The 22,576-nt window shown below is 41.1% G+C and overlaps 1 protein-coding gene across 1 annotated transcript; it reads left to right on the top strand.

Annotated features, from left to right (window-relative positions):
* The first annotated feature begins 10,995 nt into the window (after positions 1-10,995).
* LOC106081635 (glutathione S-transferase 1) lies at positions 10,996-11,929 on the top strand. Its single transcript, XM_013243738.2, has one exon. It carries the CDS (start codon positions 11,069-11,071, stop codon positions 11,735-11,737), a length of 669 nt encoding a protein of 222 aa, XP_013099192.2. The 5' UTR covers positions 10,996-11,068; the 3' UTR covers positions 11,738-11,929.
* The last annotated feature ends 10,647 nt before the right edge of the window (positions 11,930-22,576 follow it).

Genomic DNA, 22,576 nt, shown 5'->3' with positions numbered 1-22,576 from the left:
CATGGTCCAAGAATGGTGAACCAGCCTCTATGTCCAGTAAAACAAGGCCCGTAGAATGGTGAACCAGCCTCTATGTCCAGTAAAACAAGGCCCGTAGAACGTCTCATTTGTTTGTTTATGTATATGTAAAAAAATAAAACTTGAATATTATGTTAAACACTTCTATTGCCCACTTTGGACTTCTTTTTATACCCTCCACCATAGGATGGGGGTATACTAACTCTTGAGCCTCTAGAGGGTGCAATTCTCATCCGATTTGACTGAAATTTTTCACATAGTGTTTTAGTATCACTTCTAACAACTGTGCTGAGTGTGGTATAAATCGGTCCATAACCTAGTATAGCTACTATATAAACCGATCTTGGGTCTTGACTTCTTGAGCCTCTAGAGAGCGCTATTCTTATCCGATTGGTATGAAATTTTGCACGACGTGTTTTGTTATGATATCCAACAACTGTGCCAAGTATCGGTTCATAACCTGATATAGCTGCTATATAAACCGATCTGGGATCTTGACTTCTTGAGCCTCTAGAGGTCGCAATCATTATCCGATTTGCCTGAAATTTTGTACGACGGATCCGCTTATGACTATCAACATACGTGTTTATTATGGTCTGAATCGGTGTATAGTCCGATACAGCTCCCATATAAATCGATCTCTCTATTTTACTTCTTGAGCCCCCAAAGGCCGCAATTCTTATTCGAATTGACATTTTACACAGGTATCCAACATATAATTTAATTGTGGTCTAAACCGGATCATATCTTGTTATCGCTCCAATAGCAGAGCAAATCTTTTCTTATATCAATTTTTGCCTAAGAAGAGATGCCGGGAAAAGAACTCGACAAATGCGCTCCATGGTGGAGGGTATATAGGATTCGGCCCGGCCGAACTTGGCACGCTTTTACTTGTTTTTTTTTTTGGATTTCCGTTACAATGTACAATTTCAAATATCGAATATGGAAACATAAAAATTCCCAGTGAATGAAAGTGAAATTATTTTCTTAAATGGCAATTGATTAAGAGCTTTATTTTTTATGCGCATCAGACATACATACAACATACATTCTAAACACTCACAGTGTAAAGACTATTAAAATGGTTTTATTTTTATAACTTTTTGTGTTTTTAAACTTTTTCGTCCTTTGTATATAAAATCGATTAACTCTAAGTATATGTAAGTGTTTTATTTATTTAAATTTCTATGTAGGTATATGTACTAAAGTATATGTAAGTATTTTTTTTTAGAGTTTATAGTATTATTATGTTTCGTTCACACAAACATACAATATAATTAATGTAACTTCTTTTTCTATTGACAAACAATGTTGCCATTTGTATTTATTAATATCTTTAATTAAGATTTTAATAACAATGTTATTTATATTTTGTATAAAAAAACAGCTGCTTTTATTAAATATAAAGAATAAGTTTTTCCAATGTAAAAATCAATATTGTCTTTTGTTTTTTTCTGGTTAAAGGTCTATAAGAAAAATTCAAACTGAACCTTGATTGTGCAGGCACAGACCTAGATGCACATGAGCTTTTTCATATTACTCTGGCTCAGTGTTATGAACAAGAAGTTGCATTATAGAAATGTTATAGGAAAATGCGGATAAATATATTTTTTAAATAATTGCTTCAATCGCGGCCGAAACGGGATAACTATGAGCATCACTCAGGCTGTAACTTTGAGCTCCGCCTTGTGTGGTGTCAATCGTTACCACGGAAAACTTAGTTGAAAGTTACGGGGCTCCGTTTTTATGCGGAGTAGCTGCAAATGCGACCGCGGGCAGTCAGCGATTTTCGAGAGCAGAGTCTCAGTAAGGAATCAGGTGGCACTGGCTCTTAATTAAATACAGAGTGCCAATGATACTCGACATGATAAGGCGATTTATTGGCGCCTTCAAATATCCAATGGCCAACACCAGTGTCTGTTCCAGGTTGGGGGCGGCTGGGGGGCGATCGTCGGATCTTGGAGCAAGCGGTTCTCCACAACGAGGGATACATATGCAATCCCACTAAACCCATGCGGTTAGGACGCTGGGCCAGTAACCCGCCCCCGGAAAACTATGAGAAACAAAGGAATAGTAAAAACGGATCCCTCCAACGTTGACGACCCACGCAAACGAAAAAAGGACCATGATTTGCGGATCTGCACCTGGAATGTCTTTATAGAGAAGTATACGCGCTGGCGGATGTATTAGAGAAGTATAAGGCAGATATTACCGCCTTACAGGAAGTGCGATGGACTGGGAATGGCGTCACTACAACACCAAACGGTGACGAGCTTTACTATAGCTGCCATAAAACGAGGCATGAATTTGGCTGTGGATTTGTGGTTAGTCGGAGACTGAAACACCTTGTATCCAGCTTTACTCCGGTGGATGAGAGGCTAGCCACAATCCTCATTAAAGCCAAATTCCTTAACATCAGCCTTATTTGCGCCCAAGAGAGTGAATATGACCGCTGCCCCGCCCATGATATTAAAATCGTTCTGGATGATTTAAATGCGAATATAGGGAAGGAAGACATTTTTGGTCCAACAGTCGGAAAGTTTAGCCTCCACGAGATAACGTCCAGTACTGGGTTGTAGCCGATAGAATTCGCCGCGGCAAAAAACATGGTAGTTAGTAGCACCAGATTTCAACATAAAAATATTCACAAAACCACATGGCTGTCACCCGATCAAAACACGAGGAATCAAATTAATCACGTTGTGATAGATGGAAGGCATTCATCCAGCGTGTTATAGATGTACGATCGATCCGTGGAGTAAATATAGATTCGGATCATTACCTTGTTGCAGCAAGGGTTCGCACGAACTGACACTGCACGGATGCTGGACATTGACAAATTGCAAACGCAACACATGGCAGCGGCATACTCCACTCGACTGACCCAATTGCATTTTCCCCTTGAGGGGTAAGATTGAGTTCCTGACCGTAGAATATGTAATCGAGAAAGCCGAGCCTTTCAAAGTTAAAACAATTCTAACAAGTTCAGGTTCCCCTATGGCCGAGTCAAATGAGAAAACATCTCAATGTAACGCTTCAGGGATTTAATATCCAGTTGGTGTTACGAATCGAAAACAAGTTGAGCAAAGGATACGTCCGAACGCAGAAAGCTCCAGCACTGGACAAATTCATCAAAAATCCTCCGTGAGTGATTGATAGTCCCATAGCCGGCGAGTTCTGAAGGTTTATCACCCTTTGTTGTTGTTGTTGTTGTTGTTGTTGTTGTAGCAGTTTATTGTGTACTATCTTTCGTCTGCTTGATTCTGTTGAGTGTCAAGACCCAGGAACTCCGCGACTAAGATGGGGTGCGTCCACAGGGATCTGGGTCTAAGTCGAGTGGGTCTGGCCGGGCAGTTAAACAGGTGACGTGTATCGTGCGGTCCCTGGTTACAATCGGGACATACATCTTGCACGTCGGCACCAATCCTAGCTCTGTGGGAATTGAGGCGGCTGCATCTGCCGGAACGTAATTGAGCCAGAACCACTCTGGTTTGCCGGGGGAGGTCGATTTCTTCGGGTGCAATGGGTGGCGGTCGTTCTCCAAGGACTACATTCACCCGGTAGCCAATTAACGCGTCTGCTACCGTGTCTGCATGAATGTTGTTCAGACCCGCTTGATATGCCGCTTGATCTAGAGGTTCTCTCTTGTAGCGCTGGACCTCACGCTCTAGATCGTGTAGATCAACCTTAAGGCTTCTGGGCGGTGGGTATCTATCCACAAGATGATGATTTGGATGATTTCTGCGATAACAGCCCAAAAGGTATTGCTTAGACAGCATGTAGTTATGTCTTCGCACTGGTAGGATCTTTGTCTCCTGATGGAGGTGGTCCACATTTGAACTAAGGAGGCAGCCCGTCGCAGTTCGGAGGGCGGCATTCTGACAGATCTGAATGTTATTCCACTGCGTGTCACAAAGTTGACGTGACCACACTGGCGCTGCATAACTTACCACAGACCGGCCAATTGCTTTGTACGTGGTCAACAAGGTTTCTTTGTCTGCACCCCAAGTGCTGCCAGCGAGTGACTTGAGGACCTTGTTTCTACTTTTGACTTTATTGCAGATTGCTGTGGCATGTGGGGAGAAAATGTAGGAGCTGTCAAATGTGACGCCAAGTATTTTGGGACACTTGATGGTCGGAATCATTTCTCCATCGACCATCACAGACAGCTCAGAATTCACCTCACGCGTATTTGTAGTGAACAGTGTGGCTGAAGATTTGGTGGCGGATATCTTCAGATTTCTTGCAGCGAAATATGAGGCAAGCTCGTTGAGGTAGACGTTCAACCTATCGCAGATGTCATCAATGGGTGGGGGGCCTGATGCCATGATCGTACAGTCGTCCGCATATGATACGATCTCTATGCCGTCTGGAGGAGGTGGGATGGAGGATAGGTAGAGGTTAAACAGAGCCGGAGATATCACCCCACCTTGGGGAACTCCCTGTTTCACTCTACGGTGTTTTGACTTCTTATCCCTAAATTCCACAAATGACTGGCGGCCACACAGATAATTCGCGACCCAACGTTTCAGGCCTGGCTGGAGGGACGTGTTGGCGATGTCCTCAAATAATTTGGCATGGCTGACCGTGTCGAATGCCTTCGATAGGTCCAGTGCCACGAGGACCGTCCTATCACATGGCCTGGGTTGATTGAAGCCACGGCAAATGTGTGTGGTGATGGCATGCAAAGCTGTTGTTGTGCTGTGCAGTCTCCGAAATCCGTGTTGATGCTCGGCGAATGGAAATTCTCCTACGAGGCTCGGGAGGAGTAATGCCTCAAGCGTCTTAGCCACTGGTGAGAGAAGGGAGATCGGTCTGTACGACTCCCCCAAACTCGGGTCTTTACCAGGCTTCAGTAGCGGGATCACTCTGCCCATTTTCCAGACATCGGGAACTATAAGAGTGTTCAATGATAGGTTAAGGACAGTGGTAAGGTACTCAACTCCAGGTAAATCCAGATTCTTCAGCATCAATGTAGAGATTCCGTCGGGGCCCAACGCCTTGGAAGGTTTGGCGCCACGGATGACATTCGTAACTTCGCCCACGGTAAATTGTGGTGGCTGTTCATCGGCTCGGAGACCACGAATACGGCGAACGGCTCTCCTCCTTGCCCTGTCTCTCTCGGGATGCACAATAAATTGACGGTTGAACAACCTGGCGCATCTCTTCGGATCAGTCACGGTTAACTCGCCAAAAGTGACTGAGGTCCTGTCGTCCCGTCTACCGGGGTTCGAGAGAGACTTAACAGTGGCCCACAATTTGCCTGCACCGGTGCCTAAGTTACATTGCTCCAAGTGTTCCAGCCACAAATTCCGCTTATGTTCGTTGACTACCCTGTTTATTTCCAGATTCAGCTCGCTGATTCTGGGGTTAGCGGGGTCCATAGCACGAATCCCATCACGCTCGTCTGCGAGTACCACTGCTTGCGCCGGGAAATTGGGTCGCACTTGCGGTATTCGACCGGCTGGTAAAAAGCGAGCGGCTGCTGCGTTGATGATGTCTCGGAATTTCCTCTCGGCCACAAGCACATCAGAGGGGGGTGGCAGTTCATTGAAGCGGCGATTGGTATACTCTCTGAAGCCAGTCCAATTGGCCTTCTTGTAATTGATGAACGTCCGGCGCTCAGAGGTTAAGAAGTCGGGTGGTCGGTCGATGGTGAGGATTATGGGGAGGTGGTCTGACCCCAAAGAGATGACGGCTTGCCAGGATACGTCACTCAGGAGATCAGGGGATGCGATTGAGATGTCTGGCGAGCTGCTGCACCTCCTCGTAATCCTAGTGGGGGCATCCTCATTCACCGTGCAAAACGTGGAGCTATCTATCTGCTCTGCCAAAGCTATGCCACGCTGGTCGTTACCTAGGGGAGAATGCCATGACGAGTGATGTGCATTAAAATCCCCCAGAACCAGACGACTATGGCCAGATAGCAACCCACTTATGTCGGGGCTGTAGGCCTGGCCATTAATCGGGACACAGCTACCAACCGGCGGTATATACACGTTGTATATCTCTATCTCGGCAGTACCAGACCTGACTGCTACCCCCATACATTCCATGTATGGGTCACTAGCGTCAAGCGCAAGCGAGATAGGTCTATACTGCACGGAATGGTGTATAACGAAGGCCAATCCCCCACCTCCATTCCTTGAGCGATCCTTACGTAGCACATTGTAGCCGTGACAACTGTGCAGGCTGCAGGTGTTAGTCAGCTTTGTCTCCTGGATCGCTGCGACCGATATGCTCTTCCGACTCATAAAATCTACAATATCATCAATCTTGCCTCGCAGTCCATTGCAGTTTAACTGCAAGAACGATACATTTCCCGACACTGGCCTGGCAATAGTAGGGCTAGGGTGCTGTCTTTGCATAAATTGCCGTACGGGAGAGGTCGGGGGGTCACATAGTCCGACGACGAGGATGCCGAAGGCGACGACGGCGACGCTTGTGACCCACTGCTGGCTATGTTCGCACAGCACCTAGCGACATAGCCAGTATGACTATACTCCCGCAGCGAAGTTAGGCCAGAGCAAGAACGGAAATGTACCCACTCCAAGCACCGGTTACACCTCACCGACACTGACCGATGATGAAGGCGGTTCTGGCAAACGGAACAGAACCAGGGTCCGGGGTTCTTTTCAATCCCGGCACGGACCAGAAGCATACGGAGAAGGCACTCCGGGATGTGCACCTCCCATGACGAAAAAAGACGAACACGTACACTGAGGCGGCAGCCCTTGCCGATGAAGATTCCATCGGGTCAATCCGGTGCAATCCGGTGCTCCCGGCTGCCATGGGATTGCTCCCATGGCAGCCGGGACCCTTTGTCATAGAACAATGTGGTTTTGAAAGAAATAATGGAGTTCAACCACGTGTGACTTATAGCATTTTAGAATTCCATTTAAACTGAAGCACAGGATCTGTATAGAATTCCATTCTAGAAATATGAACTATCCTAAATTTTCTTCAAGACCCAGATCTCAGCCGAATCAGCCTTGATTTATGTGAATTAAATCATACTGGCCTGCTTCTAGAAGTTGGTTTGCGAGTAGATAGCATACACTCCTTAGCGGCCTTCTTTATGAAGCGCTTGATGGGGACAAGACTTTAAATCGAGATATCGGTCTATATGGCAGCTATATCCAAATCTGGACCAATTTGGGCCAAGTATCATAAAAATGTCGAAGAGCCTAACTCAACTCACTGTCTCAAATTTCGGCGAAATCGGACAATAAATGCGCCTTTAATGGGCCGAAAACCTTAAATCGAGAGATCGGTCTATATGGCAGCTATATTCAAATCTGCACCGATCTGACCCAAATTGAAGAAGGATGTCGAAGGGCCTAACACAATTCACTGACCAAAATTTCGGTAACATCGGACAATAAATGCGCCTTTTATGGGCTCAAAACCTTAAATCGAGAGATCGGTCTATATGGCAGCTAGATCCAAATCTGGACCAATCAGAGCCAAATTTCAGGAGAATGCCGAAAGGCCTAACACAACTTACTGTCCCAAATTCCGAAGACATCGGACAATAAATGCGCCTTTTATGGCCCCAAAATCTTAAATCGAAAGATCGGTCTATATGGCAGCTATATCCAAATCTTGACCAATCAGAGCCAAATTGCAGAAGAATGTCGAAGGGCCTAACACAACTTACTGTCCCAAATTTCGGCGACATCGGGCAATAAATGCGCCTTTTTTTTGGCGCAAAACCTTAAATCGAGATGGGTCCATATGGCAGCTTTATTCAAATCTGGACCGATCTGGGCCAAATTAAAGAAGGATGTCGAAGGGCCTAACACAACTCACTGTCTCAAATGTTGGCAAAATCGGACAATAAATGCACCGTTTATGGGCCTACGACCCTAAATCCGCGGATCGGTCTATATGACAGCTATATCCAAATCTAGACCGATCTGGGCCAAATTGAAGAAGGATGTCGAGCGGCTTAACACAACTCACTGTCTCAAATTTCAGCAAAATCGGAAAATAAATGTGGCTTGTATGGGCCTAAGACCCTAAATCGGCCTATCGGTCTATATGGGGGCTATAGTAAGATATAGTCCAATATAGCCCATTTTCGAATTGAGTTTCAACTCAATATCTCTATTTTTAAAGACTGTAGCGTGATTTCAACAGACGGACGGACGGACATGGCTAGATCGTCTTAGATTTTTACGCTGATCAAGAAATGTGTTGCAAAGGGAATGACAAAACGAACATACCCCCAACCTTCGGTGGTGGGTATAATAATTTCGAGGCGGGTCTGGCCCGGGCTGAAGAGAATGTTACGCTGTATTATTATTAAAATTTTGCCTTAAGGAAAATTGTGATGAAGTTTTGTCTTAAGAAAAAATAATGCTGAAATTTTTTCTTTAGAAAAAAATTTTATTAAAATTTGTCATCTTTGTTTATTTGTTATACTCTGCACCACCACTGTAGTACAGGATAATATAGGTTTGTGCATTTGTTTGCAACGCTATGAAGGTGAATAGCTAAACCCATCGATAAGTATACGGATCGCCTTAGAATCACTTTCTGATTCGATTTAGCTATGTCCGTCTGTCCATGTATTCTTGTAATCAAGGTACAGGCAAAATTTCATCTAAATCGGTTCAGATTTAGATATAGCTCCAATATATAATTTTCGCCCGATTTGACATATTGAGGCTGTAGAAGGTTCAATTTTTGGTCCAATCTTTACAAAATTTGGCACGAAGTGCTTTTTGTGACGTCCCAATATGTGTGCGAAATTTCATCATAATCGAATCAGATTTATATATAGCTCCCATGTATATCTTTCATCCGATTTGGCCTTTTATAGCTGTAGTAGCCACAATTTTGGTACCATCCTTACAAAATTTGGCATGGGGCGTTTTGTTCAACGTTTTCATATATGTGTGCAAAGTTCCATAAAAATCAGTTCAAAATTTCGATATAGCTCCCATAGATATTTTTCACCCGATATGGCCTTTTAAGGCTGTAGAGGCCACAATTTTGGTCCGATCTCTACAAAATTTTTCATGAGATGGTTTAATTGGCATCCCAACACATGTGCAAAATTTCATCAAAATCGATAAAACTCCCATATAAAGGGTGATTTTTTTGAGGTTAGGATTTTCATGCATTAGTATTTGACAGATCACGTGGGATTTCAGACATGGTGTCAAAGAGAAAGATGCTCAGTATGCTTTGACATTTCATCATGAATAGACTTACTAACGAGCAACGCTTGCAAATCATTGAATTTTATTACCAAAATCAGTGTTCGGTTCGAAATGTGTTCATTCACCGTAACGTTGCGTCCAACAGCATCTTTGAAAAAATACGGTCCAATGATTCCACCAGCGTACAAACCACACCAAACAGTGCATTTTTCGGGATGCATGGGCAGTTCTTGAACGGCTTCTGGTTGCTCTTCACTCCAAATGCGGCAATTTTGCTTATTTACGTAGCTATTCAACCAGAAATGAGCCTCATCGCTGAACAAAATTTGTCGATAAAAAAGCGGATTTTCTGCCAACTTTTCTAGGGCCCATTCACTGAAAATGATTTGCAAGCGTTGCTCGTTAGTAAGTCTATTCATGATGAAATGTCAAAGCATACTGAGCATCTTTCTCTTTGACACCATGTCTGAAATCCCACGTGATCTGTCAAATACTAATGCATGAAAATCCTAACCTCAAAAAAATCACCCTTTATATCTTCTATGCGTTTCGACTTTTAAGGCTGTAGAAGCCACAATTTTCGTACCGTCGATATTTTAATAGGTATGCAAAATTAAGGTCTGACTAAATTTGGATACAAGTGCTATCTATTAAAAGTATTACGTATACTCGGTGGTGTAGGGTATTACATAGTCGGCTCCGCCCGACTTTGGCCTTTCCTTACTGGTTTTTGGTACTACAGCCGGTCATCTGAATAAATTCCTCTTTCCTGAGATAGTCGAGCTTAAATGACCACGAGAATGTGTGTTAGGATCTTCCTTTTGAGATTTGAGATTGTTTTTTATGAATTTAAGAAAAGAAATTGCCAGCTATCAGACAAAATTTCATTACAATTTTGTGCTTAAGAAAAATAATTTTATTGTGATCCTGGTCTGATTAAAATTTTGTCTCTGTAGAATATGTTGGTGGTTATTAAAATTGATATAGGTACAATTTGATGACAATCGGGCAACAAATGCGACCCTTAATCACAAGAATATAGATACCAGCTTCAAAGGTACCTAGGTTCAAATCCTAGAGAGAAGATCAGACAATTTTTCAGCGGTGGTTATCCCCTTACTAATGCTGGCTACATTTGTGAGTTATCCTGCCATGTTAAAACTTCTCTACCAAGTGCTGTCGCTATATGGCACGCCGTTCGCACTCGGCATAAAAAAGGAGGCCCTTGTCATTGAGCTTAAAACATTAATCGACTGCACTCATTGATATGAGAGAAATATCCCCCGTTCCTAAATGGAATGTTCATGGTATAATAATTTCAAAACTGCTGAAACACTGATTTTTTTTTATGTTTTTACAAACAAATTTTTTTGAGTGTACAAAACATGATGGTGAATCCGCAGGCGTTGGAAATACATAAGGTCTAGAGGGAATATCAGATACAAATTTTCAGCGGCGGTTAACTCCTGACTAAAGCCCGTGACATTTGTGAGGTATCCAGCCATGTGAGTACAAACGGCGATAAGAACCCACTTTAATCCAGATATAGGTATCTTGTCTTATCAAATATTAGCATATTTGAGAGCGTTTAAATGTTAATTTAGCTCCCAAGCTTGATTAATATAAATTTCACGATAGCGTAAAATGTATTACATAATGTCATACCGGTAAAATTGTTGAAAACTCTTTTCGCTGGGTTATCATAATCAATACACTCAATGTTCCCAAATATCAAAACAAAAAAGTACCTCAACCCAAATAAAATTATAAGTAAGTACACATTCGACCATTTGTTATTAGTTGCATTTGCTACTTGATTGCAGACACTTCTTGTTAGCGGACGTTAACCAGTCACTTGAAACGTAAGCAGTTACTTTAAAATGGGAAAATTGATTCTATATGGCATAGATTTAAGTCCTCCGGTGCGTGCCTGCTTGCTGGCCTTTAAGGCATTAAATTTGCCCTTTGAATATAAACCAATAGATTTGATGAAATTGGAACATTTGTCCGAGGCCTACCTCAAAATGAACCCCCAGCACACTGTTCCAACTCTGGAAGATGATGGCAATTTCATTTGGGACTCCCATGCCATTATGGCGTATTTGGTTTCTAAATATGGCAAAGATGATGCGCTCTATCCCAAAGAACTTCTGAAGCGAGCTGTGGTCGATCAGCGTCTCCACTTTGAGAGTGGTGTTATGTTCCAAGGTGGTCTGCGTAATATTATGACTCCATTGTTAGTCAGAAACCAGACAAAAATTCCCCAGTATCAAATCGATGCTATTGGCGAAATATACAATTTCCTGGAAACATTTCTTAAGGATAACACATACATGGCAGGAGAGCATGTGACCATAGCTGACTTTTGCATAATCTCAACCACAACATCATTGGTGGGCTTCAAAGAAATCGATGCATCGAAATGTCCAAAATTGACCGCTTGGATAAAACGCATGCAATCTCTTCCATATTACCAAGAAGCAAACGGCGTTGGAGCAGCCAAAATCGTAGGATTGATTAAGTCCAAGCAACTTACTATTGTACCTTAAACTGCTGAAGTTAAAAATTGAGAGTTAATTCTGAACATTTTGAAATCGATTCAATAAAGAGCAGTAAAACTATAACATCAACTTTATCATGTATTTATACTCCCAAAACCACTATTGTGATACAAGATATTATAACTTAGTGTATTCGTTTATAACACCAATAAGGAACCCAGTAAACAAAACGTTCAGCATTCAGTCGGGAGTCTGTACGAAATTCGGTAAATTCATCGGATCCGAATTCTTTACAAAAAATATATGGAGTGGTTGAAAAGATATAGGAACGAAAGAAATATCGGAGGGAAATCTGATATTTTTGCCGACACTTCGCTCCGAATTCAGGACATTAAACATGGGAAATTCTGAAGGCAAATTAGTGCTATCTTCCAAATACCTAACCGAATTCTAAAATGAGATTTTATTGTCTTCAGTTGTATTTACCGATGTGTGGTACCGAATTCTGTCCGAATTCTGAAATGAAGTCTTTTAAAATTCGTATGGAATTCTGACCTAACTTTTTTCCCTCATATTTTAATAATTCTTATAAAAAGAGCTTCAAAATCTTGTCCCCACAGCTGAACATATTTAGAGCTCTTACATAAAAATAAATTATGAAAACAAGTTTGGCCGGGCCGAACTTTGGATACCCACCACCTGGGGGTATCCAAAATATGTACACCACCTTTCATCAAAATCCGGTGAAAATTGCATATCTTATGTCCCATAGCAGTTATATCGAAATATGTTCCTATTTGGACTAAATACTAATAAGTACATGTCATTGTTCAATTGTGTATAACAAAATATTGGTCTTTTTAGTAGCTATATCTAAAAATAAACCGATCTGAACCATATACGACACGGATGTCGGCTATATAGATGCGCCTTTAATGGGGCCAAGACTTTAAATCGAGATATAGGTCTAAATGGCTATATTCAAATCTGAACCGATCTGGGCCAAATTGAAGAAGGACGTCGAAGAGCCTAACACAACTCACTGTCTCAAACTTCGGCGACATCGGACAATGAATGCGCCTTTTATGGCCCCAAAACCTAAAACCGAGAGATCGGTCTATATGTGGCATCTCTGTCCAAATCTGAACCCATCAGGGCCAAATTAAGGAAAGATGTGGAAGGGCGTAAGACAAGTCACTGTCCCAAATTCCAGCAAATTCGGATAATAAATGTGGCTTTTATGGGTCAAAGACCCTAAATCGGAGGATCGGTCTATATGGCAGCTATATCCAAATGTGGGCCGATCTGGGCCGAATTGACGAAAGATGTCGGAGAGCCTAACAAAACTCACTGTCCCAAATTTCAGCAAAATCGGATAATAAATTTGGCTTTTATGGACCTAAGACCCTAAATCGGCCGATCGGTCTATATGGGAACTATATCAAGATATAGTCCGATAAAGCCGATGTTCGAACTTAACCTCTTCATGAACATAAAAAGAATCTGTGCACAGTTTCAGCTCAATATCTCTATTTTTAAACACGGTAGCGCGATTTCAACAGACAGACGGACGGACATGTCTAGATCTTCTTAGATTTTTACACTGATCAAAAATATATATACTTCATAGGATCGGAAATGGATATTTCGATGTGTTGCAAACAGAATGACGAAATGAATATACCCCCATACTTCGGTGGCGGCAGGTCTTGATCGGCATAAAAATCTAAGACGATCTATACATGTCCGTCCGTCTGTCTGTTGAAATCACGCTACAGTCTTTAAAAATAGAGATATTGAGCTGAAACTTTGCACAGATTCTCTTTTTGTTCATAAGCAGGTTAAGTTCGAAGATGGGCTATACGGACTATATCTTAATATAGCCCTCATAAAGACTGATCGGCCGATTTAGGGTCTTAGGTCCATAAAAGCCACATTTATTATCCGATTCTGCTGAAAATTGGGACAGTGAGTTGTGTTAAGCCACTCGACATCTTTTTTCAATTTGGCCCAGATCGGTCCAGATTTGGACATAGCTGCCATATAGACCGATCCGCCGATTTAGGGTCATAGGCCCATTAAAGACGGATTTATTGCCCGATTTTGCCAACATTTGGAACAATGAGTTGTGTTTGGGCCTTTGACATCCATCTTCAATTTGGCCCAGATCGGTCCAGATTTGGATATAGCCGCCATATAGACCGATCTCTCGGTTTAAGGTTTTGAGCCCATAAAACGCGCATTTATTGTCCGATGTCGCCGAAATTTGGGACTGTGAGTTGTGTTAGGGCCTATGACATCCATCTTCAATTTGGCCCAGATCGGTCCAGATTGGGATATAGCTGTATATAGGCGGATTTATTGTCCGATTTCGCCGAAATTTGGGACAGTGAGTTGTGTTAGGCAACTTTTCCCAAATCAGTCCAGATTTGGATTTAGCTGCCATATAGACCTATATCTCGAATTCCGTTTTCCGATTTCACTTAAATTTGACACAGTGACTTATGTTGGGCTTTTCGACATCTGTGTCGTTTATGATTCAGATCGGTTTATTTTGAGATATAGCTACTAAAAAGATCGATATTTTGTTATGCACAATTGAACAATGACTTGTACTTATTAGTATTTGGTCCGAATCGGAACATATTTTTATATAGCGGCTATGGGGCATAAGGTATGCATTTTTCACCGGGTTTTGACGAAAGGTGGTTACTTACATACCCGAGGTGGCGGGTATCCAAAGTTCGGCCCGGCCTTTTTATTTGTTTTTTTTTTTAAACAAAGTTTCATTACAAAATTTCCTATAAAAAACATTTCAATAAAAAATTATCTAAAGAGTAAATTTTAATCAAAATTTTCCTAAGGACTATATTTCAGTGAGAAATTTTCTCGGAGATAGGTGCACCGATTTTTGTATGCCGCCTCATGGTTCCCCAAAAACCACGAAATTGGTATAAAATTTTGGGGCCGAATAATCTGGGGGGGGGGGGGGGGGGTGGCCCTATCCCAAAACCTACGCGACGGTCGTGCTTACCGATTGAGACAATATAGGTTTCAAATGAAAGGTATTTGAGAGTAGATTACGGACTTGGCTTAAAAATGTTACACTAAGTGTCGGGAGTCCCCCACCGCCAAAAACACCACCCAACGCACTTACCTCTGTGGGCTATATGGGTATAAAATTTAAGGTAAAAATTTGACATAAAATTTCTTGGTGTCTGAGGGGCCTTCCTACTCCCCAGCTGGACATATTTACAGATTGGGACAATGAGGGGCTCAAATGGATATTAAAAATTGGATCAAAATACCTAGCGAGCCGTCTCTAGACCAAAACCACCCTAAAAGTACCGCCCAAAATCAAAGTGGACCGATCGGGACAATATAAGACTCAAATGAAAGCTATTCGGGAGTAGAATATGAATATGATGTTAAAAATTGAATATAAGTACCTAGGGCGCCGCATCAAAAGTACACCCAGAGAAAAGTTGATACCGAATGTGCTCATTTCATTACCATGCGGTATTGATAGTAAAGCAACACCGCATGGTACAAAAACAATATCTCATGGTATGGATGAAACATAAAATGATTAGTACCTTTTGGTACTTGCCTTATCACCGAACTGGTATTGGTTTTAATACCAATCTGTTATTTCTTTTAGCACCAGACCGTTATTGGTTTTAGTAGCTAACCGTTATTGATCATTCCACCCCCTAATGAACCAAACAAAATACTATTTAAAATAATATTAATCTAATTTTATTTCGATTATTTATGTTAATAATTACAAAAAGTATGCTATGCAGAAGAGCCGAAAGGGTCTTGCATATGGCATATGACTGGGCTAGACCCAGAGGTCTCAATGTTAACCCATTGAAGACTGAAATATGCCTGTTCACGAGGAAGACGAATGTGGGCCAATTTGACACACCACGTTTCCTCAACAAAATGATTTCGATAACTGACAAGGTCAAATACTTAGGAGTGATCTTGGATAAGAAACTTAATTGGAAGTGTCGCATTCAGGAGCGTACTGAGAAGGTTCACAGATGTTGGGCACTATGTAGACGGGCGGTAGGCTCGAAATGGGGCCTGAATCCTAGGATAGTCCACTGGCTCTACAGAAGCGTGTTTAGACCAATACTTACTTATGCCTCAGTAGTTTGGTGGACTAGTGTGGAGAAAAAGTGCAACATAAGGACCATACAATATGTTGAGAGAACATGTTGTTTTGGCATAGGCGGAGCGATGAGAACCACGCCCACTAGGGCACTGGAGACTATTCTAGATATCCGACCTATTGACATACAGATTAAGTGTGAGAATAGAATGGGCCTCACACATTGAGAACCCAGGGACTGAGATGCCCAGGACGATAAGGTCACGAACAGTCTTGTAGAATAAGAAGAAGATTAACGCCTTCTCTGAGGATTTTAAAATCAGCATTGTTTGGAGGCCGGGTCACAACGGAGTAAGGGGAAATGAAATATCAGATAATTTGGTATTTTTCCTTTGTCATTGCCCGTCTTTGTGTCTGACAGATACGGGCACTTACGTGAAGACACAATACCAGACATGAACCAACGTAGGGGAGTGGTATTGAAAACATTTAGGGATTTTGTAAGTAGCACGGAATTCCTAACTTAAACATTTTTTTTTAGAGGTTACTTTATAGTTTTTAGAGCGCACAAAAAGCCGATTACTGGCTTAGGTGTATGTCCATAGTGGCATGGGCCGGATTAATATCTGCACCCTCTTTTCAACCTAAACTAACCTAATGTTACGCCGTGACCAACCTCAAATCTTTGTATTCAGCAATTGATTCCATATCCATTGATTCCCAGAAGTGGTTTTCATATGAATACACCAACACAGCATCGTTTTCCATATAAGAGACTATCATGTTTTTGATGTAGAATGTCCTCAGAATTTGTACAATTTCCATTTTCACCGCTTTCGAGTATTTGAATAGATTTTTACGCACTCAAATTGTATTTTATAATGGCGACAATTTTTAAATACAAAGCTCAACAAAACTTCTGGCGCGATGACAAGAATATAAATGTGACGGCGTCAATTCCTAATAACCTCATTTGTCTGGTATTGAATTGATACCAAATGGTATTAAATATTTTGCCAATGACGCGAACAAAATAATACCAGGCAGTATTGGCATAAACCGTAATTTTTCTATCAGTGTTGTAATAACAACCGCTAAAATTCTTTTCTGGTGTTCTCGCTTGGACTTGAATCCAGGCGCTAAGCTTCATAGGCAGACATGCAAACCTCTGCGCCACGGTGGCCAAGAAAACCAATTAGTAGTCTGATTTTCATATAACATGTATCGTTCATTTTGTATGCATTCACATTTGCTTTACAGTAACTGGTATGGTCGACTCTCACCGACTTATGATTTTTTTACTTCATAATTTTACCGATAAATAGCATTATTGATATATAAAACTAAAGGGATTCCCCTAAAGTACATTTGTTGACAGAAATAATGCGATTAGATTAAAACAAGTAAAAAGGCGTTAAGTTCAGCAGAGCCGAACTTTGGATACCCACCACCTCGGGTATATATGTAGAGCACTTTTTATCAAAATTCAGTGAAATTTGCATACCTTTTGTCCCATAGCAGTTATATCGAAATATGATCCGATTTGGACTAAATTCTAATAAGTACAAGGCAATTTTCAATTATGTATAACAAAATATTGGTCTATATCTAAAAATAAACCGATCTGAACCATATACAACATGGATGTCGAAAAGCCTAACATAAGTCAATGTGTAAAATTTCAGTTAAATCGGATTATAAATGCGTCTTTTTTGGGATCAAGACTTTAAATCGAGATATCGGTCTATATGGCAGCTATATCCAAATCTTGATCGATCTGAGTGAAAATGAAAAAGGATGTCGAAGGGCCCAACACAACTCACTGTTCCAAATTGCGGCGACATCGGACAATAAATGCACTTTTTTGGCCCTAAAACCTAAAAGCGTGAGATCGGTCTATATGGCAGCTATATCCAAATCTGGACCGATCTGTGCCATAATGTAGAACTATGTCAAGGGATTTAACCTAACTCAATGTCCCAAATTTCGGCGACATCGGACAATAAATGCGCCTTGTATGGACCTAAGACCCTCAATCGGAGGATCGGTCTATATGGCAGCTATATCCAAATCTGGACCGATCTGAGCCAAATTGACGCAGGGCCAAATATAACTCACTGTCCTAAATTTTGGCGACATCGGATAATAAATACGCCTTTTATGGGCAAAAACCCTTAAATCGAGAGATCAGTCTATATGGCAGCTATATCCAAATCTGAACCGATCTGGGCCAAATTGACGAAGGATGTCGAGGAGCCTAACATAACTCACTGTCCCAAATTTCAGCAACATCGGGTGATAAATGTGGTTTTTATGGGCCTAAGACCCTAAATTGGGGGATCGGTCTAAATGGCAGCTATATCCAAATCTGGACCGATCTGGGCGAAATTGACGGAGGATGTCGAAGGGCCTAACACAACTCTCTTTCCCTTATTTCATCAAAATCGGATTAAAAATGTGGCTTTTATGGGCCTAAGATCCTAAATCTGAGGATCGGTCTATATGGCAGCTATATCCAAATCTGGACCGATCTGGGTCAAATTGACGAAGGGTGTCGAAGGGTCTAACACAAGTCACTGTCCCAAATTCCAGCAAAATCGGATAATAAATGTGGCTTTTATGGGCCAAAGACCCCTAAATCGGCGAATCGGTATAAAAAACCACAAATTATTCAGCTGTTAGTCTGTTATTCTAAAATTGCAAACATTTTGATGAAAACTCAAAATTATTTCTTAAATAGTAGCAAAATCAACTATGAATGGTCATCAGATAGTGTTTGCAATTACCAGCAGACTCTTTTCTTTGGGTGTTTTTATAAAGTATAGAAATATTGATCTTGATATTAAATATCTTTTGATTTTTAAATGCCGTTAAAGTTCATAAATCGATCAATTTTCCATTTGATTTTTCAAATACGTGAACCATATGCATGAGTCATAGTTTTCATGACTTGTTAAAATTATTTCCATATTAGTCGAGTGTTAAACTACACCGTTATCTAGCAGAATTTGAACAAAACATACATACAGGGTGCGCCAGAGAAACTTACTTATTTGAAAGGTAAAAAAACAAGAGTACATTTCTACTTTAGTTATTGTTTTAAACCTTTTTTATTTGAGAACTAGCTGGACAGGGCCCGCACCGCTGCGCCTTCTTTCACTCTCTTATTTTATCTGAGCCCTATACTGGCACAGTCAGTAAAGTCCTGTTTGGGGGTACTAGTACGGCCTTTCAAATATTTCGCCCCAATGTGGATATCATATTGGTGCTCTGCTCCCAAATGCCTTTCATTTGGTTTGTATTTCCATTTAGCGGGCTTTGGAGGTGGCGACGCCCCCTACGTAACCCACCCTAAATAAGGCTACCAAATTTCTCATTTTGAGTTATTATAAACAAACTAAATTTTAAATTACCCACCCATCTCCGAGGTCTGGAGTTTGTAAAAATAAGGTAAGGGGCAGTCCGCCCATTATAGTTTGGATTCTACATCAACTTCATTCTTTTGGTTTTGGGGTTGGATTGAAGTAGTCAAATCCTTTGCTCTGAAAGTGAATATCAGATTCATACTATACTCCTATAAATAACATTTGGTCTACATATTGCTATAGTCGGTATATATGTGGGGTTTAGGGGGAGTTTCTAAGGTGAGACGCCCGAAACACTTGGCCGTAACACAGGTACCAGATTTGAGCCCCTTTTTGCCATAATCCACAAATATGTCCAGTTTGAGGGGTATCTAGGGTGTGGCGGCCACCATCGCACTTAGCCTTGAAAAATATCAGTATCGTACTCTAATCTTAAATTTATTTTATTTTAGCCCCAATGGGGGCGGACACTGAAATAATATCACCATCGTGCTAGAGCAGAATTTTGTGTAGTCCTATTATGTCAAGCATTTTGAAGGTGGTTTTCAAGATATTCCGGTCAACGGGTCTCGTTCAGATCCACACTATTTAATTTTGTTGTTTTTTTGGTTATCTACATTCAAAATCATATTTCAAAGCTACCACTTGGGAAACCACATTTTTTAAGATCCCTAGGTCCTCTTGTCTCCATCAAAATTTGCGAGTAAAAGGTGTACTCTACTACCAAAGACCTTTTATTGCTGTCCTATTCTACACTGATCTGCCTCTATATATAATTTTTAATTATTTTTTTTTTGGGGTAGGATAGGGGGAGGGCGATTGCACTCTGACACATCCTTTGATTTGAGTACAATATATTCTCGGTCATCCCACATGCCAGTTTTTATTGGGAGTAGATGATCGCTTCCCCCGACGCTAAGACCCGAGAGACAATTTATTTCAGTCGCGATATACATGTCCTGTTGAACGGCAGGACGGCTCGACGTGACCCAGATCCTCGAATCCTTATATCAACATTAGGTTCGAACTCTACTGACATAGACCTTTCTTTATTTGGTGGGTGGACCGGTCCATACTCTATCCCAAATATGTATACCAGATTCGTAGTCAACTCCCAAAGACCTTTCATTTGATACTCATTTTATGACGTTGGACATTCATGTCCGATTAAAGGGTTATTGAGGTTGGGGAGGCTCCGTAGACCCCCTTTTCATCAAATTCATATAACAGATGATTACTCAACATCCAAACACCTTTTACTTGTTATACATACTGTCCCAATTGGCAAATAAGCCCTGCTGGGGGGTTTTGGGGGTTGGAGAGGCGCCTCAGATACCAAGGAATACATTTTTGTATTCGGGGGTGTTTTGGGGGTGGGAAGGCCACTCAGACACCAAGGCATACATTTGTATGTCAGATTTGTACTCTACTTTTAAATACCTTTCATTTGATACCCATATTGCCCAAAGCGATAAAAGAGTCCTATTGTGGGGTTTTTTGGAGGTGGGGACCCCCAAACACTGTGGGAAAAATTTATATAGCAAGTTTTTACTCTACTGTTAAATACCTTTCATTTGATACCCATATTGTCCTAATCGGTAAACATGCCCGTCCGGGTGGGTTTTGGAATGGGGCGTCCCCCCAGGTTATTTTATGGGGCGTCCCCCAAAAATTTTATACCAATTTCGTGTTTTTGGGATACCATAAGGTAGCATACCAAATTTCGCTTAAATCGGTGCACTCATCTTCTAGATTTGGTGTTTTTGAAAATTGGGATATGGGGGAGGGTTCATTAAGTTGATTTTTGAAATTGGTGTCCACTCTTTGCAGCATACCAATCGGTATGTTGGCAATGGCGTCGCGAATGTTTTTCTTAAGGTGTGATATGGTCCGTGGTCGATCGACATAAACCAGAAATTTCGAATAACCCCATAAAAAAAATCGCACGGACTCAAATCTGAAGAGCGTGTTGGCCACTGGAAAGCGCCTCTGAAAGACATGAGGCAGTCGGGGAAATATTTTCGCAACAAATTCATTGAGTCTCGTGCTTTGTATGCTGTGTCTCCATCTTGCTGAAACCACACGTTTCTAACGTTCATTTCATCGAGGCATGGAAGAAAAAATTCCACGATTATGTTCCTGTAAGGAGCTGTTGCGAGCCGAACGCACAACTGACTGCCTCACTCTTTTGATATTTTCCAGAGTTCTGATGGTCCGTTGAAGTAAATTTTTGGGTTTAGCGACACTTCCACACATCCGAAATGTGTAAACCACGACAGAATTGAATTACTGGCAGGAAGGAGTCTGTGAGGAGGAATTTCAAAGCGAACGCGAAAGTCTCGTTGCGACCGTTAGAAAAGGAGCTCTTGACGGCGAAGGCCCGTACTCCCTAGATCAGAGCATGTTAGCAAATGATTGGAAAGAGAACAAACTTGGGACTTCCCCTTCCACATGCGTCCACACCCCGCTTGGGAGTTTTTTTAAATAAGTAAGCTTCTCTGGCGCACCCTGTACAAACCAATAAATAATGGACGCTACACCCAAGGAAATAAGGTTGCTGATATCAGCAGATACGGTAACAAGGCGTTGTGGTAAATTTCATGAATATTACATTATTTGTTCGAAGGCTATTTCGACTTAGACAGACGGACGCACATATGGGCATAGTTAGATTAACTAAGACTAGATATAAAGGGACGCAAATCGATATCTCGATGTGTTATAAGGTATGAAATAAGTATAATGTCTATCCCATGGTGGTGGGTGTGAACCAATTTGTAGTAATTAAAATTAATTTCAGCAAACAACAGACTATTCAGCAGTCAGTCTGCTATTCTAAACTGCAAACATTTTGCTAAAAAAGTGAAACTATTCCTTTAATAGCAACAAAATCAACTATGAATAGTCATCAGACAGTGTTTGCAGATAACAGCAGACTCTTTTTCTTTGAGTGTTTTTATAAAGTATAGAAATTTTGATCTTGATATTTAATATCTATTGGCTAGATTTTTAAGTGCCGCTAAAATTCATAAATCGATCAATCTACCATTTGATTTTCCAAATACGTGTTCCATATGCATGAGTCATTGTTTGCATGACTTGTTAAAATTATTTCCATATTAAGGGTGGTACTACATTCGCTTTTAGCGAAATTTGTTCATGATAACTTTGTTCAGATAATAGATTTTGAAAAAACTTGCTGATTTCATTCATTAGGACATTCCCTCATTTCTTATCAAAAAATGTTTATAAAAGTTTTATATTATAATTGAGATTTTGTAGTGTTTCAAAAGTAACATTGAAAAACATGTGTTTTCACCTGTGAAAAACTAATACCAGCCTTTAACCGAGTATTAAACTACATCGCACAGTGTTGCCATATCGGAAAATCTTGAAAAAAAT

The sequence above is a fragment of the Stomoxys calcitrans genome, chromosome 2, assembly GCF_963082655.1.
Source record: "Stomoxys calcitrans chromosome 2, idStoCalc2.1, whole genome shotgun sequence".
Taxonomy (NCBI): Eukaryota; Metazoa; Arthropoda; class Insecta; order Diptera; family Muscidae; genus Stomoxys; species Stomoxys calcitrans.
Note: the sequence above shows the minus strand (reverse complement) of the source record. Positions and strands in the feature narration are given on the sequence as shown.